Source organism: Triturus cristatus, chromosome 2_1 (assembly GCF_964204655.1).
Source record: "Triturus cristatus chromosome 2_1, aTriCri1.1, whole genome shotgun sequence".
NCBI classification, from domain to species: Eukaryota; Metazoa; Chordata; class Amphibia; order Caudata; family Salamandridae; genus Triturus; species Triturus cristatus.
In genome coordinates, this window is record NC_140581.1 from 85,916,534 (window position 1) to 85,935,188 (window position 18,655).

Consider the following 18,655-nt stretch of genomic DNA (forward strand, 5'->3'; position numbering starts at 1 on the left):
GCTGAATAAAGCAATTTGTTTTTTCATTTGAACACTACTGTTTATCTGGTATTGCTGTTGGTGGACCTGCTCCATGATTTTGGGTGGTGATAATGTGTTGGGTGTGTGGGAAATGTAGTCTTGTGCTGGTCATAGGGTGGACCCTGGTATCTGTGTGCCATCACAAGCTGTTGGCTACATTACTTTGTTCATGTAAGCAGTTACTGCATGGTGACATCGTCCCAAGGTGTGTTCCTTCCTCTGTGTAACCTGACATCTTCCCTGCAGGGTGTTTCCACTATGTGGTGCTGAGCTGTGTCTACATCAGCTGGGGGTGTGACGGACTCCTTCAACTTTGCACATGCATGCTGAGCGATGTCTCCACCTGCATCATTCGTGGCATCCTTGGTGATCACTGTACTTGTGTATGTAGACTGTTGACAAGACTTCATGTGGACATGTTCTCTTTTAGGCGCTATGCATGTGTGTACTCCCAGCCTCGCACACATGTGGTACATGTACTGCAGGGTCTTTGTGCACCTGACTGACATTTGTGGGCATTGTATCTGTGGGTACTCCACCCTTTGCGTTCCATGGGCACTGCTGGGAGGACTCTGCACCCACCCCTCCTGCGTCTGAGCACTGCTGGGAGTGATAGGCCACCACCCCTCCTGCGTCTGGGCACTGCTGGGAGGACTCTACACCCACCCCTCCTGTGTCTGGGCACTGCTGGGAATGATAGGCCCCCACCCCTCCTGTGTCTGGGCACTGCTGGGAGGACTCTACACCCACCCCTCCTGCGTCTGAGCACTGCTGGGAGGACTCTACACCCACCCCTCCTGTGTCTGGGCACTGCTGGGAGGACTCTGCACCCACCCCTCCTGCGTCTGGGCACTGCTGGGAGGACTCTACACCCACCCCTCCTGTGTCTGGGCACTGCTGGGAGTGATAGGCCCCCACCCCTCCTGTGTCTGGGCACTGCTGGGAGGACTCTACACCCACCCCTCCTGTGTCTGGGCACTGCTGGGAGTGATAGGCCCCCACCCCTCCTGTGTCTGGGCACTGCTGGGAGGACTCTACACCCACCCCTCCTGCGTCTGGGCACTGCTGGGAGGACTCTGCACCCACCCCTCCTGCATCTGGGCACTGCTGGAAGGACTCTACACCCACCCCTCCTGTGTCTGGGCACTGCTGGGAGGACTCTGCACCCACCCCTCCTGCGTCTGGGCACTGCTGGGAGGACTCTGCACCCACCCCTCCTGCGTCTGGGCACTGCTGGGAGGACTCTACACCCACCCCTCCTGCGTCTGGCCATGTACGCTCCATACATACACTGTTGGGGTGGGGGTACGCTCCATACATACGCGGGTGGGGGTACGGTCCGTACATACTCTGTTGGGGTGGGGTTACGCTCCATACATACGCGGGTGTGGGTACGGTCCATTCATACACGGGTGGGGGTATGGTCCGTACATACACTGTTGGGGTGGGGGTACGCTCCATACATACACGGGTGGGGGTACGGTCGGTACATACACGGCTGGGGGTAAGCTCCATATATACACTGTTGGGGTGGGGGTACGCTCCATACATACGTGGGTGGGGGTACGGTCCATACATACACTGTTGGGGTGGGGGTGCGCTCCATACATATGCGGGTGTGTGTACGGTCAATTCATACACGGGTGGGGGTACGGTCCGTACATACACTGTTGGGGTGGGGGTACGTTCCATACATACGCGGGTGGGGGTACGGTCCATACATACACTGTTGGGGTGGGGGTACGCTCCATACATACGCGGGTGGGGGTGCGGTCCGTACGTACCCGTGCCCACGCTGTGGAGTGCTTGTGCGGCCCGTACCCAGGCCTTTGGCACATGGGTACGGGCCGTACCGCCATTGTTGGGGTGACGTGGGTGTGGGTGTGGTACGACTCGTACCCACGCTCTTAAGGCGTGGGTACGGTACGTACCTGTATTGTTGTGTTGCCGGTTCGCGTCGTCGCCCACTTCCGTTGTGGCGGACGCTGGCGTTGCTGGACACGCCCCCACACCCTCGAAGTGACCAGGGCCTGGAGGTCAAGTATGTCCAGGGCATGTGTGCTGTGTGACTTGGGTGGGGGTTTTGTGTCCTGCCCCTGCCCCCCCCCCTTTGCCCCTGGGTGTTGTTCTGACCTTCTGCGGCGTCTGCGTCGGTACCTGTAGAGGAGGTCGACTGCTATGAGGGCCGGGATGACACGTAGGTTCAGGTCCATGTCTGTCCGTCGCGTACAGGTGCTCCTTGTGCGTGTCGTCCTGATTTCCCGGCAGTTTTTGGCTGCCGGAAAATATTCTCCGCGCGGGATGACGTCGGTGCGAATCGTATTTCCTGGTTCGTGGAACGCAGGCTGCATGCGTCCCGACGTCACGTTGGCGCTTTTCCGGATGTCATTTGTATGTTTATTTTCCTCGGTTGGTGTTTTGTACGATTCGTACGGAAATAGTGTTTCCGTGCGAATCGTACTTGCATGTTTGTAAAGTTTTGCAACCGGGTACGAGTCGGACGGAGAATACGCTCCGACCGACGGTTCGTACCCGGTTTCTCCAGGATCCTAATCGGCACCTATATATTTATGATACCCCTTCTATTCTTCGGTATAAATGTTACCCTTAATACAAGGTCGTGAAGAAGGTGGCTGCAAATACATTTTACCCACCGAAACGTACGTCGACCTGACCTTTTGGATCCCCAGGAGGCAACGCAATCATGGACACTAAATGAAATGTCCTCTCCATGTGCTGAATGGTGTATGCCTTTCAAACTGGGTGAAGTATGAATGTATGAATGCGTGAGTGTGGTTAGTAAGTTTATGATGTTCAGTGAGTTAGTTGTGGTTTGAGGCTGACCATAGTATGGGGGTTCTTTCTTGCAAATAGGTATAACTATTTATTACATTTTGAATTATTGAATCACGGCTAAACAGAAAAATATTTTTTCCTCTGTATAAAAACTAAAAAAGAAGTATGTGTATTTTGAAAATGATTTTACTCTCTGAAATTTTTTTTTATGTTTTTTATTTTATAAATCAATAACAATAATTACATGTATAAAGCAGTGTTGTATTTGATGTATTGACATAAGCATAGGGACTGCCCAGTGAGCTTTTCTAGCCGGAATTGAAGAAATACAGGTCGAGTGGGAGCGCTCTTGGAGCGTTTTTGTCAAGTTTTTTGGCTCCCCCCCCCCTTCTCTCAGACCTACATTTCAGTCATAGGGGGTACCTACTGTATATTACATAAACCTCTAGGCTTCTGCCTGTCTTTTTTGTTCTCGCTGCGGCAAGATATCCCTTTGCGGGTGATTCATGTGCATTACAAAACAAATAAATAAATCAAATAAAAATAAAAATAGGGCTATCTAAGGTAGGCTGACTTGTGTGGCTCTCACCAAAATGTTATTACCCAGAATGCCTTGTAAACCTGAAACTTTGACGATAAAAAAACATTTTCCTCACATTTCTATGACGGAAGGTTTTGGAATCTGCAGGGAGCCACAAACTTCCTTGCACTCCGCATTCCCCCAGGTCTCCCAGTACAAATGGCAGGGAAAGCACTTCCCTTGCTTCCACGGCTGGAAAAAAAAAAAGAAATCCAACTGCTGTACAGAGCGGAGGGATTCCCTGGACTTTACGTCCACCGCACACGGCCGATGTGGCGGAGGAAGTAGGTGTTACAACCTCGGCACAAAAAAGGGTTAATATGGGCATGTAATATTTTTATTGTTATTATTTATATTAGTAGTAGTAGTATTTACTAAAATAAAAATGGTTTATTGTAATTATAATATTTAGCATGAAACTAATAATAATACAATTCTGTACTATATTTGTATTATTTATTAGCATGATTAGAGTGGACACTCAATATTATCATTATTTCTATTATTATTATTTTGAATATACTTCTATATTATTATCTATGTTATTATTATTATTAGACAGACAGACAGACAGACAGACAGACAGACAGACAGACAGACAGACAGATAGATAGATAGATAGATAGATAGATAGATAGATAGATAGATAGATAGATAGATAGATAGATAGATAGATAGATAGATAGATAGATAGATAGATAGATAGATAGATAGATAGACAGGTTTGCATAGATAGACTTGCATAGATAGGTATATAGATAGATAGACTTGCATAGATAGCTAGGCTTGCATGGATAGACTTGCATTGATAGATAAACTCGCATATATAGACATACTTGCATAGATAGATAGACAGATAGACGTGCATGTATATACAGATTTGCATAGGTAGATAGACTTGCAAAGATAGACAGATTTGCAAAGATAGATGGATAGATAGACTTGCATAGATAGACAGATTTGCATAGATAGATAGATAGACTTGCATAGATAGAAAGATTTGCATAGATAGCTAGACTTGCATAGATAGACAGATTTGCGTAGATAGATAGCTAGACTTGCATAGATAGACAGATTTGCATAGATAGATAGACTTGCATAGATAGACAGATTTGCATAGATAGATAGATAGAAGGGCATAGATGGATTTGCATAGATAGATAGATAGATAGAAGTGCATAGATAGACAGATTTGCATAGATGGATAGATAGCAGCTCCTCGCGTTCCCCGGTGGTCCCGTGCCCGTGGTCACCCTGCGAGGACTCTAGGGTCCCCGGGAGCAGACAGGTGACTCCTCCCCACGAGGCGAGGCTCCTCCCCTCAGCCCTGGGGCCGGAGCTCACTTCTGTGCAAACAGAAACCGTGGCGCGGTGCTGGGCGCACTAGCAACAGACCTCTCCCTGCCCAGGCACAACACAGGCAGGCAGGGAGGGCAGGAGACACCTTCAGAGAGGGAGAGGACTCCCACATCCCGCAGCATGGCAACCGACTTTGCCCCCAAGATCAGCCCCACGCTGATGACCCCAGACCCGCACTACATCCCAGGGTAAGTGCAGACACTTCGGGAAGTTCTTCTCCCATCCTGCCTACTTTACAAAGAGTTGGTCAAAGCGTTGGTACCGCACAGTGATGTAACTTTGTGTCAGCCTGCCCTGTCACAGCTGTGTGTCTCTCGCCCCTTACCCAGCTTTTCACTCTAGCTACATCTTTATAGCTAAAGCGCTGTGATACAGCAGTCGAAGCATGCTCGCGCTATATCCTAGCAACAGAAACAAACCTGCTTAAGGCAGGGAGGGGCGTCTTTAAGAGATAGTACAGCACAGAAAGCGAAGATGCAAACTGTCTGGGGTGTGTGGGGGGCTGCTCTTCAATGGAGGGGCCCTCTTGCCCTCAGACATCTAATTTAGGGGCGGCGGCCATTGATGGTGAAAAGTGCACTTGTGTTTGATCGGTCTTCGCGCTGCAGACAGTGCGTGTGCAGGAATGTGCTCAACGGAGGCCACTGTTACTGGAGCGGTTGCTACAGCGATGACAAAGGTGCTGGGGTCAAACACACTTGGAAACGTCACTGGCACAGCAGGTATAACGAGTGCCCGGCTGTGTCCGAGTGTGAGGCGTGTGTTATTGTGTGCCACGTATGCTCGCAGCCAATGCGGATCACAGGGCACCGGTTTATTCAGGAGAGTTTGTCTAGCGTTTCAATAAAACTCACTTGGTTTCAGGGAACTATTCTGGCGGAAAACCGAAATACTGGGCAGAGGAAAGGTCTGCGAGGTTCTGGATAAGTTTTAATACTTTGCACGCTCCTTACTTCCCCCAATCCTGCCTTCACTGACTCTGGACCGTCACATCGTATCCCACGCAAACCGGGCGAGGAAGCCAAGCCAGGGCCGGAAGTGAGAGGGGAGCAGCAGGGCTGTCCGGGAGGAGTGTGGGCTGGTGCAGGAGGCTGCAGTAATAAGGCAGCCCCATCTGAACCTTCCTGCCCCTGTCATGGCTGCGGGCAGGCCCAGTCCAGCATGCCCCCGGCCTGTCAGCACCTCACTGTCTGCTTCTAGGCGTCCCGGGAGGTGACAGCGTTGCCATGGTGACCGGCCCCGGCGTGAGCAACGTGAGCTCGGCGCGTGGCCCCTGGGAGACCTGCGGGTTCCCTTTCAGGTCTCATGTGACCAGGGGCAGCGGTGCTGCGTCACACGCCCCTCACCGAACATGGCAACTGTTATTTAAAGGGGGGCTGTATAAAACGGGGACACTAGAGAGATGCTTTTGAACTGCATTTCAGATATATGTGTCAGATGCGCTATTCTCATACACCTCCAAAACTCATATTTCCATTCCTGGCATTCTGTGCCCATTTCGTGCAGCTTCACAAAGTGTGCCTTTCTGACGCATTGAGTCACGCTCAGCACAAGAAGCAGAGTGCATAAAAATGTTGTGTTATATAAAAAGAGAAAAAAGGCTTTGGTGCCCCGTAAATGCTGCTATCAGAAGTACCGCTCATGCAGTCAGCGTACACGAGGTCCCTGTTTACGTCTCTCCCAGTAGGGTACCAGGGTAGTGTAGTGTGTCTCTTAAGATATTGAGACAAAGCTAAGCATAACAGATATTATGCCAACGGCCGGTTTCAAGCAGACACAGTTAGGCAGCCTGTGCCAGTAGTGAACCCTCCCTAGGGGTGGCAGATTACTCCTTTCCTTTGATACGTCATTGGAGTCAGGTGTGTTTGTTCATTGTGTCCATTGAAGAGTATAACTCATAAAATGCACTTATTTTTAAATGACAGCATGGAGTGACTTGGAAACCCTCTTGTCGGATGCAGGTTGCAGGGCACCGGCTTTTCCGCATAGAGCCTAGGCCCTGTGCTATGCGGCATCTCTCGGAGTTGCTTCCACAGCACACTAACCAAGCGCGGCTCCTGCAGATGACAGGACAGGCACATAAAATGAAGATAACACAAGCTAATCACAGCCCAACGCTCACCTCCTCACTGAGCCCCCCCCCCCCCCTCCCAAGTGAGTCGTGATACAAGTACATTATTTGTTTCACGTATATTTCTGTATGGTAGTTTTATATCTGAGGTTCTGCAAACTACCATTCACAATTTGTGTTAAAGCTGGGACAGCTGTTGTCATCCGATATGTACTACTGTCAGGAAATTAACTGTCAACTGTCAAAGTATGCTTTATTCGAATTTCATTCATAAAAGCAAGAACAAAATACAATATGAGACAAATACATACAACAATTTTTAAAACAAAATTAAATTTCAATCATTGGCAGCAAAGTGCAAAGCACACTTCAAAAAAGATTTTTGACTCAGATTATTAATCCTGTGTGCGTATACTGTTCTGTTTAAATTGGTAACTCAGATTATTAATCCTATATGCGTGTACTGTTCTGTTTAAATTGGTAAGGAGGAAAATGTTAAAATACATAAGTTAAAATGGTCTAAAAAATGGCATACAGATAAAAACACGAGAATAAAACATGGCAGAGAATAGTCAAATAGCTAGCAGTCTCCGCCATAATTAAGAGAGTAGTTAAATAACTAGCAATCTCCTTCTAATTGACCACGCCCAACCTACGTACTTTGCGGTGGCTACTGAAACCCATGTCAGAGTGCTAGTGCATATAATACGCAGGGCCACAGTGCTACTATCTGTCCCAAAATTTTTGCACATTGGGGACAACCAGATACGCCTTGGTACCGCATAGGGTTTACAAGAAAATAAAAAATGACCGATGGTTTCTTTGGTAATACCACAAACAGGGCAGATGTCACAAGATCCACCTTCCCACTTGGCTGTCAAAAATTTGAGGGGAAGTGAACCTGCTCGAAGTTGGAAGAGGAGCTTCCTATCACCTGGCCTGGTTATAGTGTCCCAATAAGGTTCTAAACAGGGATACATTTTAGCCTCCAAGAATTCACCAGACATTGAACCAGCACTAGAGCTTCTCCAATGTCGGGAGGCAACCATCTCCCAGTAAGCGCTCTTTAAAGTACTTTTAGACGGGAAGATTGCTCTCGCAGGGTCTTCCCAGAGTGGGCACATACCAAGCTCAATAAGGGATATCTTTAGTGATTTCAGCCATCCAATTTTGTGGTATACATCAGATCTTATGATATCTAAAAAAACCCGCGGCATAATGATTAAGTACAGGAGTAGTCCAAAGCCTATGCCAATAAATAATCGGGCGTAACTTAACTAAATCTGTGACTGCTCTTCTACCCAAATCATATTTTAGGGGCAATAATGGGGTGCTTTTAGGGACACCAGTTATAGCCCTGAGAAATGTATTCTCCGAGGATTGAAGTGCAGCCACCTTTTCAAAGCCCCAAAGCTCGGCGCCGTAAAGCGCAGAGCCGATAGCCTTTGCTTCATAAATCTGCAGGGCAGGTTTAACAGGTTTGGTTAAGGATTTTCTGTGCTCTGTGCAGAAAGCAACAGACAATTGCCTATGTCTAAGTGTTGCAAGATCAATGTGGTGCCGCCAGCTCTTCTCTTTAGATATATGTATACCTAGGTATGTAAAAGTTTTCACTACCTCTAGCGGGCGATTGTTCAAAGTAATTTTAGATTTGAAGCTTCGATGGGGATTAAAAATCATAAGTTTAGTTTTGGCTGTGTTAACCTCTAAGCCATACTCCCCACAGAATTGATCAAAAATGGACAAGGCATGCTGTAGACCGCTAGGAGTTTTCGATAGGATGAGCGTGTCATCTGCAAACATTAAAATAGGGATTTTAATCCCTGCTAAAAAAGGGGCATCCACTTGTGCTGAAAGCATACGGCCACTACATCGTTAATGTACAGTGTGAAGAGCACGGGAGCCATCGAGCAACCCTGACGAACTCCCCTTTCGACAGGAAAGTCCGCGGTTACCGAACCCATCCCCCCCCACTGAATTCTAGCATAATTAGATTCGTGGAGTCTCATTATGAGGGATAATAATTCGTTTGGGAGTCCCTGCTTCTTGAGGACCGACCATAGCATAGAACGAGGGACAAGATCAAAAGCAGCCCTTAGATCAACAAAAGCCGCGTACAAGCTTCCCTCGCCCAACACTACGGTCTTCCACTGTAACAGTGTAAATCGGAAGACCTGATCTACCGTGCTAGTGGAGCGACGGAAACCTGCCTGAAAGGGTGAAAGAGCATTAAACTCCTCCGTCCAGTCCAGGAGCCTATTGACGATCACGCGTCCCACAACTTTTTGGATAGTATCTATAAGGCTTATTGGCCTATAGTTACCCGGCTGGGACCGGTCACCTTTCTTAAAAATAGGTATAATTACTGCACCCTGCCAGGATGTGGGTACCGATGCGCCCAGAGCAATGGCATTCAAAAGGAGGTGAATGTACTTACTCCAGCGTTCTTTGTCATTAATAAATAAATCCGCTGGCACTCCATCAAGGCCAGGAGCACGTCCACATGCCACTGAGCCAAGGGCCTTCATAATCTCAGGGATACTGAAAAAAGTTTCCTGGAGTTGTTCTGCTCTAATTTCTAGCCCCGAACTGGATCTATTTGGGTCAGCATACTGCTCTCTGAAGAATGTTACCCATTCTTCCTCAGGCACATTATTGTATGGGGTTTCTGGAAAACCAGATTTTCCCCACCTAACAATGTGCCAAAACAACCGAGAGTCCCTTTTGTTACTGGCTACCCTTAGCTCAGACCAATGGTGTTCGTCCCATACTTTCTTAGCCTTGGATATGCTAATTTTGTAATCCCTTCTAGCTGATTGGATTACTGAGGGTTGACCGTCCTTAATGGCATTACCCAATGTTAGACGTGCTTCTCTACACTGTTTGTTGTACCACTTGGCGGGCTTAGGGGCTCTAGCTCCATTATTTTTTACCGGTTTTAGAAAGTAATCTTTAATTGTGCAGAAGAGAGTATTATGTATTCCTTCTACCTTATCTAAGCCAGTATCAAGTGAGTTAGAAAGCTCAATTGCCAGTATTGCCTGATCGACCTGGTCAGATATATCAGCAATAACTTGGTGATTAGTTGCTATCTTTTCCCACTTTAATCTACTTAAGTCATTGCTCAAAACGATCGGAGGAGGAACCAACTCAGAAGAGCCAACGGGCCGGTTGGTAGGGGACCACCATTTATGTGTTGTACACAAGGGATTATGATCACTCTCGATTCTCCCGACAACCTCCATGTCGCATATCGAGGGCCACAATCTAAGGCTACATAAAACGTAGTCAATTCGACTACTATAACGCCCATTATCAAATGTACTGGCCCCGTTCCTGTCACTACTAGTCCTTCCATTCAGAGCTCTTAAGCCCTTCTCGTAACAGAGGGAATTTAAGGCAATGACATCATTGGTCCAGCGCACAACCACATTAAGCTCTAATTTAGGAACTCCCCATTGACAATCCTCTTCCTCCCCAAAAAGATTGTCTTCATTGACTAATGGCTCAAATGTTCTGTTAAAATCGCCCGCAATGACAATGTTATTGTTTGGAGAGTGGGTATCAAGAAGACTGCTCAAAGCTGCTAGAGTCTCTGAGCTCCCCCCCCTACTACTCCGAACGTAGATGTTGTAAATATCCAACATACCTAGGTTTTCTAGGTTCACTTTAATTAGTTGGATATCTCGATTATTAGTTTCTACGACTTTAATAGATAGTTTTAAATTCTGACGGACCCATATAGTTAATCCCCCCATTGGTCTTCCCCTAAGTTCTTTTAGTGCAGGCACCGAGTAATTCAAATATCCCTGTACAAACAGTGGTTCACATAGCCAAGTCTCCTGGAATATGCACAAATCAAAACGACTAACAAAAGATATCCAATCCTCAGAATCCAATTTAGAGGACAATCCAGCAATATTCCAGGAGAATAGGTTCCCCGTGATAGCCTTGGGACCAGCCAAACTATCAACAGATGGTAAAATGTCTGGAGCAGGGGAATAACCGTTAAAGGTATCTGTGCTTGCTTGTGATACTGGCTTACTTGGGTCACTAGAAGCTAAAAGTGTATCAAAAGATGGCTTTCCAAGGGCCAAGGGGGGAGCCCTAGGGCTATTAAGTCAGTCCACGTCTTCGAGATTTGCTAATACCTCATAACAATTTCTAAGCGGAATAGGAGGGTTGGATTGATTAGAAAGTGGAGCCCCAATGTTAATATTGGAAACTATCTCATTTCTAGGATAGAAATAAGTTAGTTCCCAAGTAGTGATAAAAGACCTCGTGTAGTTAGTATGCCAATTAAGGATATGACTGACAGCTCTAGGGTCCCTAAAGTTAATTAAAATGATATCTCCATCTATATTTTTTTGTATATTTCCCAGCCAGGGTAAACGCCGAACATGTAGGATTTCCCCATTGATATATGAGGGAAGAGGGCGGTTCTGGGCAAGCCAGTGGATCACCTTGTTTTTTAACTGTAAATGTCCCTCTGTTGTGCCATCTTTTAGAGTGGGAACACCCGCAAGGACTACCACAAGGGGGACAGCTTCTGGTGGCAGGTTAATAAAAGAAGCTCCACGTAGTTTAGTAATAGGAGCTAGCTTATGACCTTTCCTGTCGGTCGTTGGGCCTTTTTGTGACAGAACATTATCTCCCAAGTGATCACTGGTATTATTTGAAATGATGGGTTGCATTAGGTTGGAAATTATAGTTCCACCTGCATTAGTGCAGGTTATCTTGCTGGTACTCGGGTGAGTTTGAGAATTGATCTCACAAGGAGGAGCAATATAGGGTGCTTCAGCAGAACCTGGATCAACAAAAGGCGCTATATGTGATTTACAAGAACCCGCAGTTGATTCCATTTTGCTACTCATTAGGAGTTCCACTTTCTCCAGCCTTTTTTCAATTGTTTTTAAACTCTCAACAACGGGTATCAACAGAGATTTCAATATCTGGTCTATATTACCCATTAACTCTTTAACACTTATGTCGTTTAAAAGACAGGATGTAAGCTTACCTGGAGGAGATAAATTGACTGTACAGTGTGTAGGTTCTTTGTCAGTGAGTGCCATACCAGAATTGCGGCTACGTTTTGTTTTTCTATTCCTTAACAAATCAGAATCTATCTTTCTCCGTTTATTAGGCAGTGGGCCCGTAGATTTAAATTGCCTAGATGGGTTAGCCTTGTGGGGTGGGGACTTACTAGCTTGCAATAATGACCCATTAGAAACAACTGGCTCGGCAGTTTGACTAGGGAATGTAGTTAAAACAATTGGGGGTACACCGATCAATGTCTCAACAAAATGTACATTTTGTGACAGTACGGTGGAGTCATTATTACCAGAAGGGGGTGGAGTATCTTTAGGAGAATACCCGCTCACGTCTGGGGAAGTTGCCACGTACTGGTGGGTCGTAAGTGGAGGCGTGCTTTTAATCAATTCAATAGAATTACGACGCCTCGCTCTTAATTCAGCAAGTGTAGCCTCATGATCTGAACTCGTGGCAACTTTGAATAAATAACCATCAAGTGTACCCCTATTAACGCAATCAGCCATATCAATATAATATCAATATAACTTGTTACAATACACCACTATAGGAACACGTGCAATGAAAATATAAGGATATAATCACAGTCCAACACTATGTAACAAACCAAAGTACTTTGAGAACAGCACGAACAAATATCAAGGAGGTGAGCCCAGCCCGGCCTCCTTCGGCTCCTGAGGGCTACAGAGGGCCCGCCCTTTGCCCGGGCTTAGCCCGGCGCCGCCCGCGCGCGGTCCCACGTCGCGGGGAGTGTCCTCTCAATTTATACGCCTCCTGGCGCCAAATAGGTGTTGTCAGTAACGGCTTCCTGCCGCAAGGGATCGTGGGGTTGGTAGTCCCTCCCGCTCTGCGGCTGCGCCGATGAAAAGGAACGCGGCGGCGGGGATGGACCCTCAGGGCAGCAGGAGCACAAAGCAGCAGTGGACACGCCAGGCAGGTAGGATCCTAAATTATTTCCAACAAAACACCCGCTCGGCCGGGAGTGTCCTCTCAATTTATACGCCTCCTGGCGCCAAATAGGTGTTGTCAGTAACTTAAAACAAGTGTAATTTAAAGAAATAGGCATTTAGATTTCCACAATCCGAATTGAAACTTCTATGTGCGGTATTTTGGTGATAACAGCAAACAGAGTTTGGCAAGCACTATACAGATGACACCCTATGTACAACAAATAACCCTGGCCATAGAAATATAAGCTGGGTGGACCGGGAGAAGCCTTTTACCTGGAGGATTAGTCACAATTAATGGCGTGTAGTTCACTGGGATATCGCATCTGCTGTGTAGACCTCACAATATGATATCTTAAAAATGCGATAGGTCAAAGAATTCTATGACCTATACACTGAAGCAGAACGTTTGAAATCACAAAGTTCAATTTGAATATAGCACTAGTGAATATTTAGAGCACGCTGCTAGATCAGGATGTAAAACCCAGCAGACAACGATGTCTTAATTATTCGCTCCCAAATCAGCCTTTTATTTTTTTTAAATGATGCATGACAAGCAGAATTAAAATACTATTTATTCACTGTAACTATACAATGTATGTCTGATGTAAGATGTGCCTATGCTAAGGTTAAATGCGATGGAAACTGTTATCATATGAACGAGTCATGCTCCACATGTCAATATTACAAGTCTTCTTTAATAAAATGTTACAACAACAAAAATGATTCATGACAAGCAGCAATACAGTTACCGTACACAGTTATACATGTGTCTTTGCTTTTAGCAGCAACATTTGTAGTAAAAAATGGCTGCCCTCTCCAGCAGGCTGTGTGACAGTTGTACTTATATGTGCTAAAATGCATCAAAACGTATGCTGGCAGCTAAGCATGACACACCTATGAGGTGGGGGTGCAAAGTTACACAGAGAACTAGAACAGATTAACTATTAATGTATTAAGTAGGATTTCCCGCCCTGACAAAATGATTCTACTCCCTAAAACTGCTTACATATTTCAAAACTACCAATACACTACTTGTCCCCAAAATCTCGATCTGAACAAATCAAACGCAATCTGTTCCTTTTGGACAAATAAGCTTACCCGGATCGCATAATGACAAATGCACCCATTCAATATTCGAAGGTGACTTGCAAATGCAGACCTACCAACCTTAAGAAAAAAATCACTGTGTGAGGAGGGGGCGTGGCTTTGGAGGGGGCGGGGCGTTGGGTTCAGAACTACATAGAAGGCAAATCTGCTCCCTCCCACCAAACCCCCTCTTCCTAAAAACAAGACTGCTGAGACTGGTGCCAATGTCCTGGGTTGTTTTCACACCCCCATACTGGATACCAGCTTTGAAAAGCCTCCAAGAACAAACAAGCATTGGCAAAGCCAATAGGTCTTCTTGCCTATGCACAAGCTTTTGGCTTTGACAATGTTTTTTTTTGCCATGTTGTATGTACACCAGAGTGGCTGCTTTTCAGCATGGCTAAACGTTAGTGGCCTGAAGAGTCCTAGAGTGGAGTATGGGGAGTAGAGTGTTGTAGGCTGAGTTTGTTGGAGTAGAGTGGTGTATGGGGAGTAGAGTGTTGTAGACTGAGTTTGTTGGAGTAGAGTGCAGTATGGGGAGTAGAGTGTTATAGACTGAGTTTGTTGGAGTAGAGTGGAGTATGGGGAGTAGAGTGTTGTAGGCTGAGTTTGTTGGAGTAGAGTGGAGTATGGGGAGTAGAGTGTTGTAGGCTGAGTTTGTTGGAGTAGAGTGCAGTATGGGGAGTAGAGTGTTGTAGACTGGGTTTGTTGGAGTAGAGTGCAGTATGGGGAGTAGAGTGTTGTAGACTGAGTTTGTTGGAGTAGAGTGGAGTATGGGGAGTAGAGTGTTGTAGAGTTCAGTACACGGGAGTAGTGTTCAGTGGTTCAGTGGCAGGGAGTGTCCTAGAGTGGAGTATGGGGAGTAGAGTGTTGTAGGCTGAGTTTGTTGGAGTAGAGTGGAGGAGTGGGAGTAGAGTGTTGTAGACTGAGTTTGTTGGAGTAAAGTGGAGGAGTGGGAGTAGAGTGTTGTAGACTGAGTTTGTTGGAGTAGAGTGGAGGAGTGGGAGTAGAGTGTTGTAGGCTGAGTTTGTTGGAGTAGAGTGCAGTATGGGGAGTAGAGTGTTGTAGACTGAGTTTGTTGGAGTAGAGTGCAGTATGGGGAGTAGAGTGTTATAGACTGAGTTTGTTGGAGTAGAGTGCAGTATGGGGAGTAGAGTGTTGTAGACTGAGTTTGTTGGAGTAGAGTGCAGTATGGGGAGTAGAGTGTTGTAGACTGAGTTTGTTGGAGTAGAGTGCAGTATGGGGAGTAGAGTGTTGTAGACTGAGTTTGTTGGAGTAGAGTGCAGTATGGGGAGTAGAGTGTTGTAGAGTTCAGTACACGGGAGTAGTGTTCAGTGGTTCAGTGGCAGGGAGTGTCCTAGAGTGGAGTATGGGGAGTAGAGTGTTGTAGACTGAGTTTGTTGGAGTAGCGTGGAGTATGGGGAGTAGAGTGTTGTAGGCTGAGTTTGTTGGAGTAGAGTGGAGGAGTGGGAGTAGAGTGTTGTAGGCTGAGTTTGTTGGAGTAGAGTGCAGTATTGGGAGTAGAGTGTTGTAGACTGAGTTTGTTGGAGTAGAGTGCAGTATGGGGAGTAGAGTGTTGTAGACTGAGTTTGTTGGAGTAGAGTGGAGGAGTGGCAGTAGAGTGTTGTAGACTGAGTTCGTTGGAGTAGAGTGGAAGAGTGGGAGTAGAGTGTTGTAGACTGAGTTTGTTGGAGTAGAGTGGAGGAGTGGGAGTAGAGTGTTGTAGGCTGAGTTTGTTGGAGTAGAGTGCAGTATGGGGAGTAGAGTGTTGTAGACTGAGTTTGTTGGAGTAGAGTGCAGTATGGGGAGTAGAGTGTTGTAGACTGAGTTTGTTGGAGTAGAGTGGAGGAGTGGGAGTAGAGTGTTGTAGGCTGAGTGTGTTGGAGTAGAGTGGAGTATGGGGAGTAGAGTGTTGTAGACTGAGTTTGTTGGAGTAGAGTGCAGTATGGGGAGTAGAGTGTTGTAGACTGAGTTTGTTGGAGTAGAGTGGAGGAGTGGGAGTAGAGTGTTGTAGGCTGAGTGTGTTGGAGTAGAGTGGAGTATGGGGAGTAGAGTGTTGTAGACTGAGTTTGTTGGAGTAGAGTGCAGTATGGGGAGTAGAGTGTTGTAGACTGAGTTTGTTGGAGTAGAGTGGAGGAGTGGCAGTAGAGTGTTGTAGACTGAGTTTGTTGGAGTAGAGTGGAGGAGTGGGAGTAGAGTGTTGTAGAGTTCAGTAGAAGGGAGTAGTGTTGAGTGGTTCAGTGGCAGGGAGTGTCGTACAGTGCAGTGTCATAGAGTTGAGTGGCATATAATGTAGTGGTGTAGAATGGAGTGGGGTAGAGTGGAGTGGGGTAGAGTGGAGTGGGGTAGAGTGGAGTGGGGTGGAGTGGGGTAGAGTGGAGTGGGGTAGAGTGGAGTGGGGTAGAGTGGGGAGTAGAGTGTTGTAGACTGAGTTTGTTGGAGTAGAGTGGAGGAGTGGGAGTAGAGTGTTGTAGGCTGAGTTTGTTGGAGTAGAGTGGAGTATGGGGAGTAGAGTGTTGTAGGCTGAGTTTGTTGGAGTAGAGTGCAGTATGGGGAGTAGAGTGTTATAGACTGAGTTTGTTGGAGTAGAGTGGAGGAGTGGCAGTAGAGTGTTGTAGACTGAGTTTGTTGGAGTAGAGTGGAGGAGTGGGAGTAGAGTGGTGTAGAGTTCAGTACACGGGAGTAGTGTTCAGTGGTTCAGTGGCAGGGAGTGTCATAGAATGCAGTGTCATAGAGTTGAGTGGCATATAATGTAGTGGTGTAGAATGGAGTGGGGTAGAGTGGAGTGGGGTGGAATAGAGGGCAGTGGGTTGGAGTGGATTCAGGTAGTGGGGTGAATTTGATTGGAGTAGACTGGGGTAGATTGTATTGGGGTAGAGTGGGTTGTATTTAAAAGAGTGAGGTGGATTATAGTGGGTGGACTGAATGGGGTGGAGTGGGATGGATTGAAAGTGGGTGAGGTGGATTGGATTGGGGTGGATTAGATTGGGGTGGGGTGGAATGGATTAGAGTAGAGTGGGTTGGAGTGGACTCCATTAGAGTGGAGTGGAGGGGTTGAATTCAATTGGACTGGAGTGGGGTAGATTGGATTGGGGTGGATTGGAGTGTGGTAGGCTGGATGGATTGGATTGAGTGGGGTGGACTGAACTGGCGTGAGGTGGATTGGATTGGGATAGAGTGGGGTGGATTTAAGTAGAGTGGGGTGTATTGGACTGCAGTGGATTGGGGTGGATTAGATTGGAGTGGGGTGGGGTGTACTGAAATGGGGTGGGGTGGGGCTGATTGGAGTGGAGTGGGCTGGATTAGATTGGGGTGGATGGATTGGAGTTGATTAGATTGCAGTGGGGTGGATTAGATTGGAGTGAGGTGGATTAGATTCAGTGGGGCAGATTGGATTGAGATGGTTTCGGATGGGGTGAACTGGATAGGAGTAGGAGGGGTGGATTGGATTGAGTTGGATTGGAAGGGGGGTGGGGTAGACTGGGGTGGGGTTGGGTGGATTGGAGTGGGGGGGATTGCATTGGGGTGAAGTGGATTAGATTGCTGTGAGGTGGATTGGATCGGAGTGGGGTGTATTGTTTTGCAATGGAATGTGGCAGATTGTTTTGGATTGGAGTGGGGTAGATTGGAGTTAGGCAGATTATTTTGGATTGGAGTAGGGCTGATTATTTTGGATTGGAGTGGGGCTGACTGGAACGGGGCAGAATGTTTTGGATTGGAGTGGGGCAGATTGTTTTGGACTGGAGTAGGGCAGATTATTTTGGATTAGAGTGATGAATACAGGCCCCAGCTAGGCCCGCAAGACACAAGGGTTCGCTCTCCTGTAACGGAATCTATAAGGAAGTTGGCACGGAAACTGCAAAGTACAAAAACAGCATTTATTAACCCTTAAGGGTGGTCCTACAATCCACACAACACTCTTCAGTATTGCATAGAGTAGCACAAAGAACTTGCATACATGGTCCCCTTTTATACACAATAGAGGGGCTCATAAGTGGGTGGATACAACATGAGGCCGAAGAACATTACCATTTATGGTCATTTTCGATACTGAATCAATACGTGGGCGGAGCTAACACACTCCTTGAGCCCGCGAACACATGGTCAAGCAAGGCTAACTAATAACAGATGTGGTCAAGTCTGGGCATGCGCCAGATAGACAAAAGGGCTATTTATAGACTGTTACTGGGCAGATTACAAGAGCAACTAACACAGAGGTTGGACTCTTCTCGTGGTGAACACGTGGCAGCATGACAATACAAAATGGAGTCCAAACTTCGGTCAACATAACGGAGAAAACATGATCTGAAGGGAAAGGATTAATGTCTTTAGTAAATGCTTAATCACATTGCTGTTTCAATTTACAACAGACGACCCTTTCAGCATTTACTGAAGACATCCGGTTTACCAGAATAATCATCATATATGTCAATTGTCATCATTCCTTCGACTTCTTTAGCTAAACGCTTCTGGTGAGCAACATCGGCAATAGCTTTCTTATCTGGGATGCAGAATGAAATGCATACGGAACAGAACAATGGTCCACATTGAACACACATACAGAAAAGGAACAGAATTGCTATAATAATACAGAGACCAGTTAAGACCTTCCATCCCCAGGCAGTAACCAATGCCCAAAACCATCCAGAAAAGGACCAAGTGCCGTTTTCTGTGTGGATTTCAGCTGCTATTTTATGCAACTTATTAATGGCGTTATAAACTGATGGCGTATGATCAGGGATG

At 46.6% G+C, this 18,655-nt stretch overlaps 1 protein-coding gene across 1 annotated transcript in view; it reads left to right on the forward strand.

Annotated features, from left to right (window-relative positions):
- Positions 1 to 4,735: 4,735 nt before the first annotated feature.
- The window catches only part of CIMIP2B (ciliary microtubule inner protein 2B), a 147,978-nt gene continuing 134,058 nt past the window's right edge, over positions 4,736 to 18,655 (forward strand). Inside the window, exon 1 of the mRNA XM_085628111.1 lies at positions 4,736 to 4,944. Within this exon, the coding sequence (XP_085484237.1) occupies positions 4,877 to 4,944 (68 nt within the window). The 5' untranslated portion in view covers positions 4,736 to 4,876. The remainder of the gene's footprint in view (positions 4,945 to 18,655) is intronic.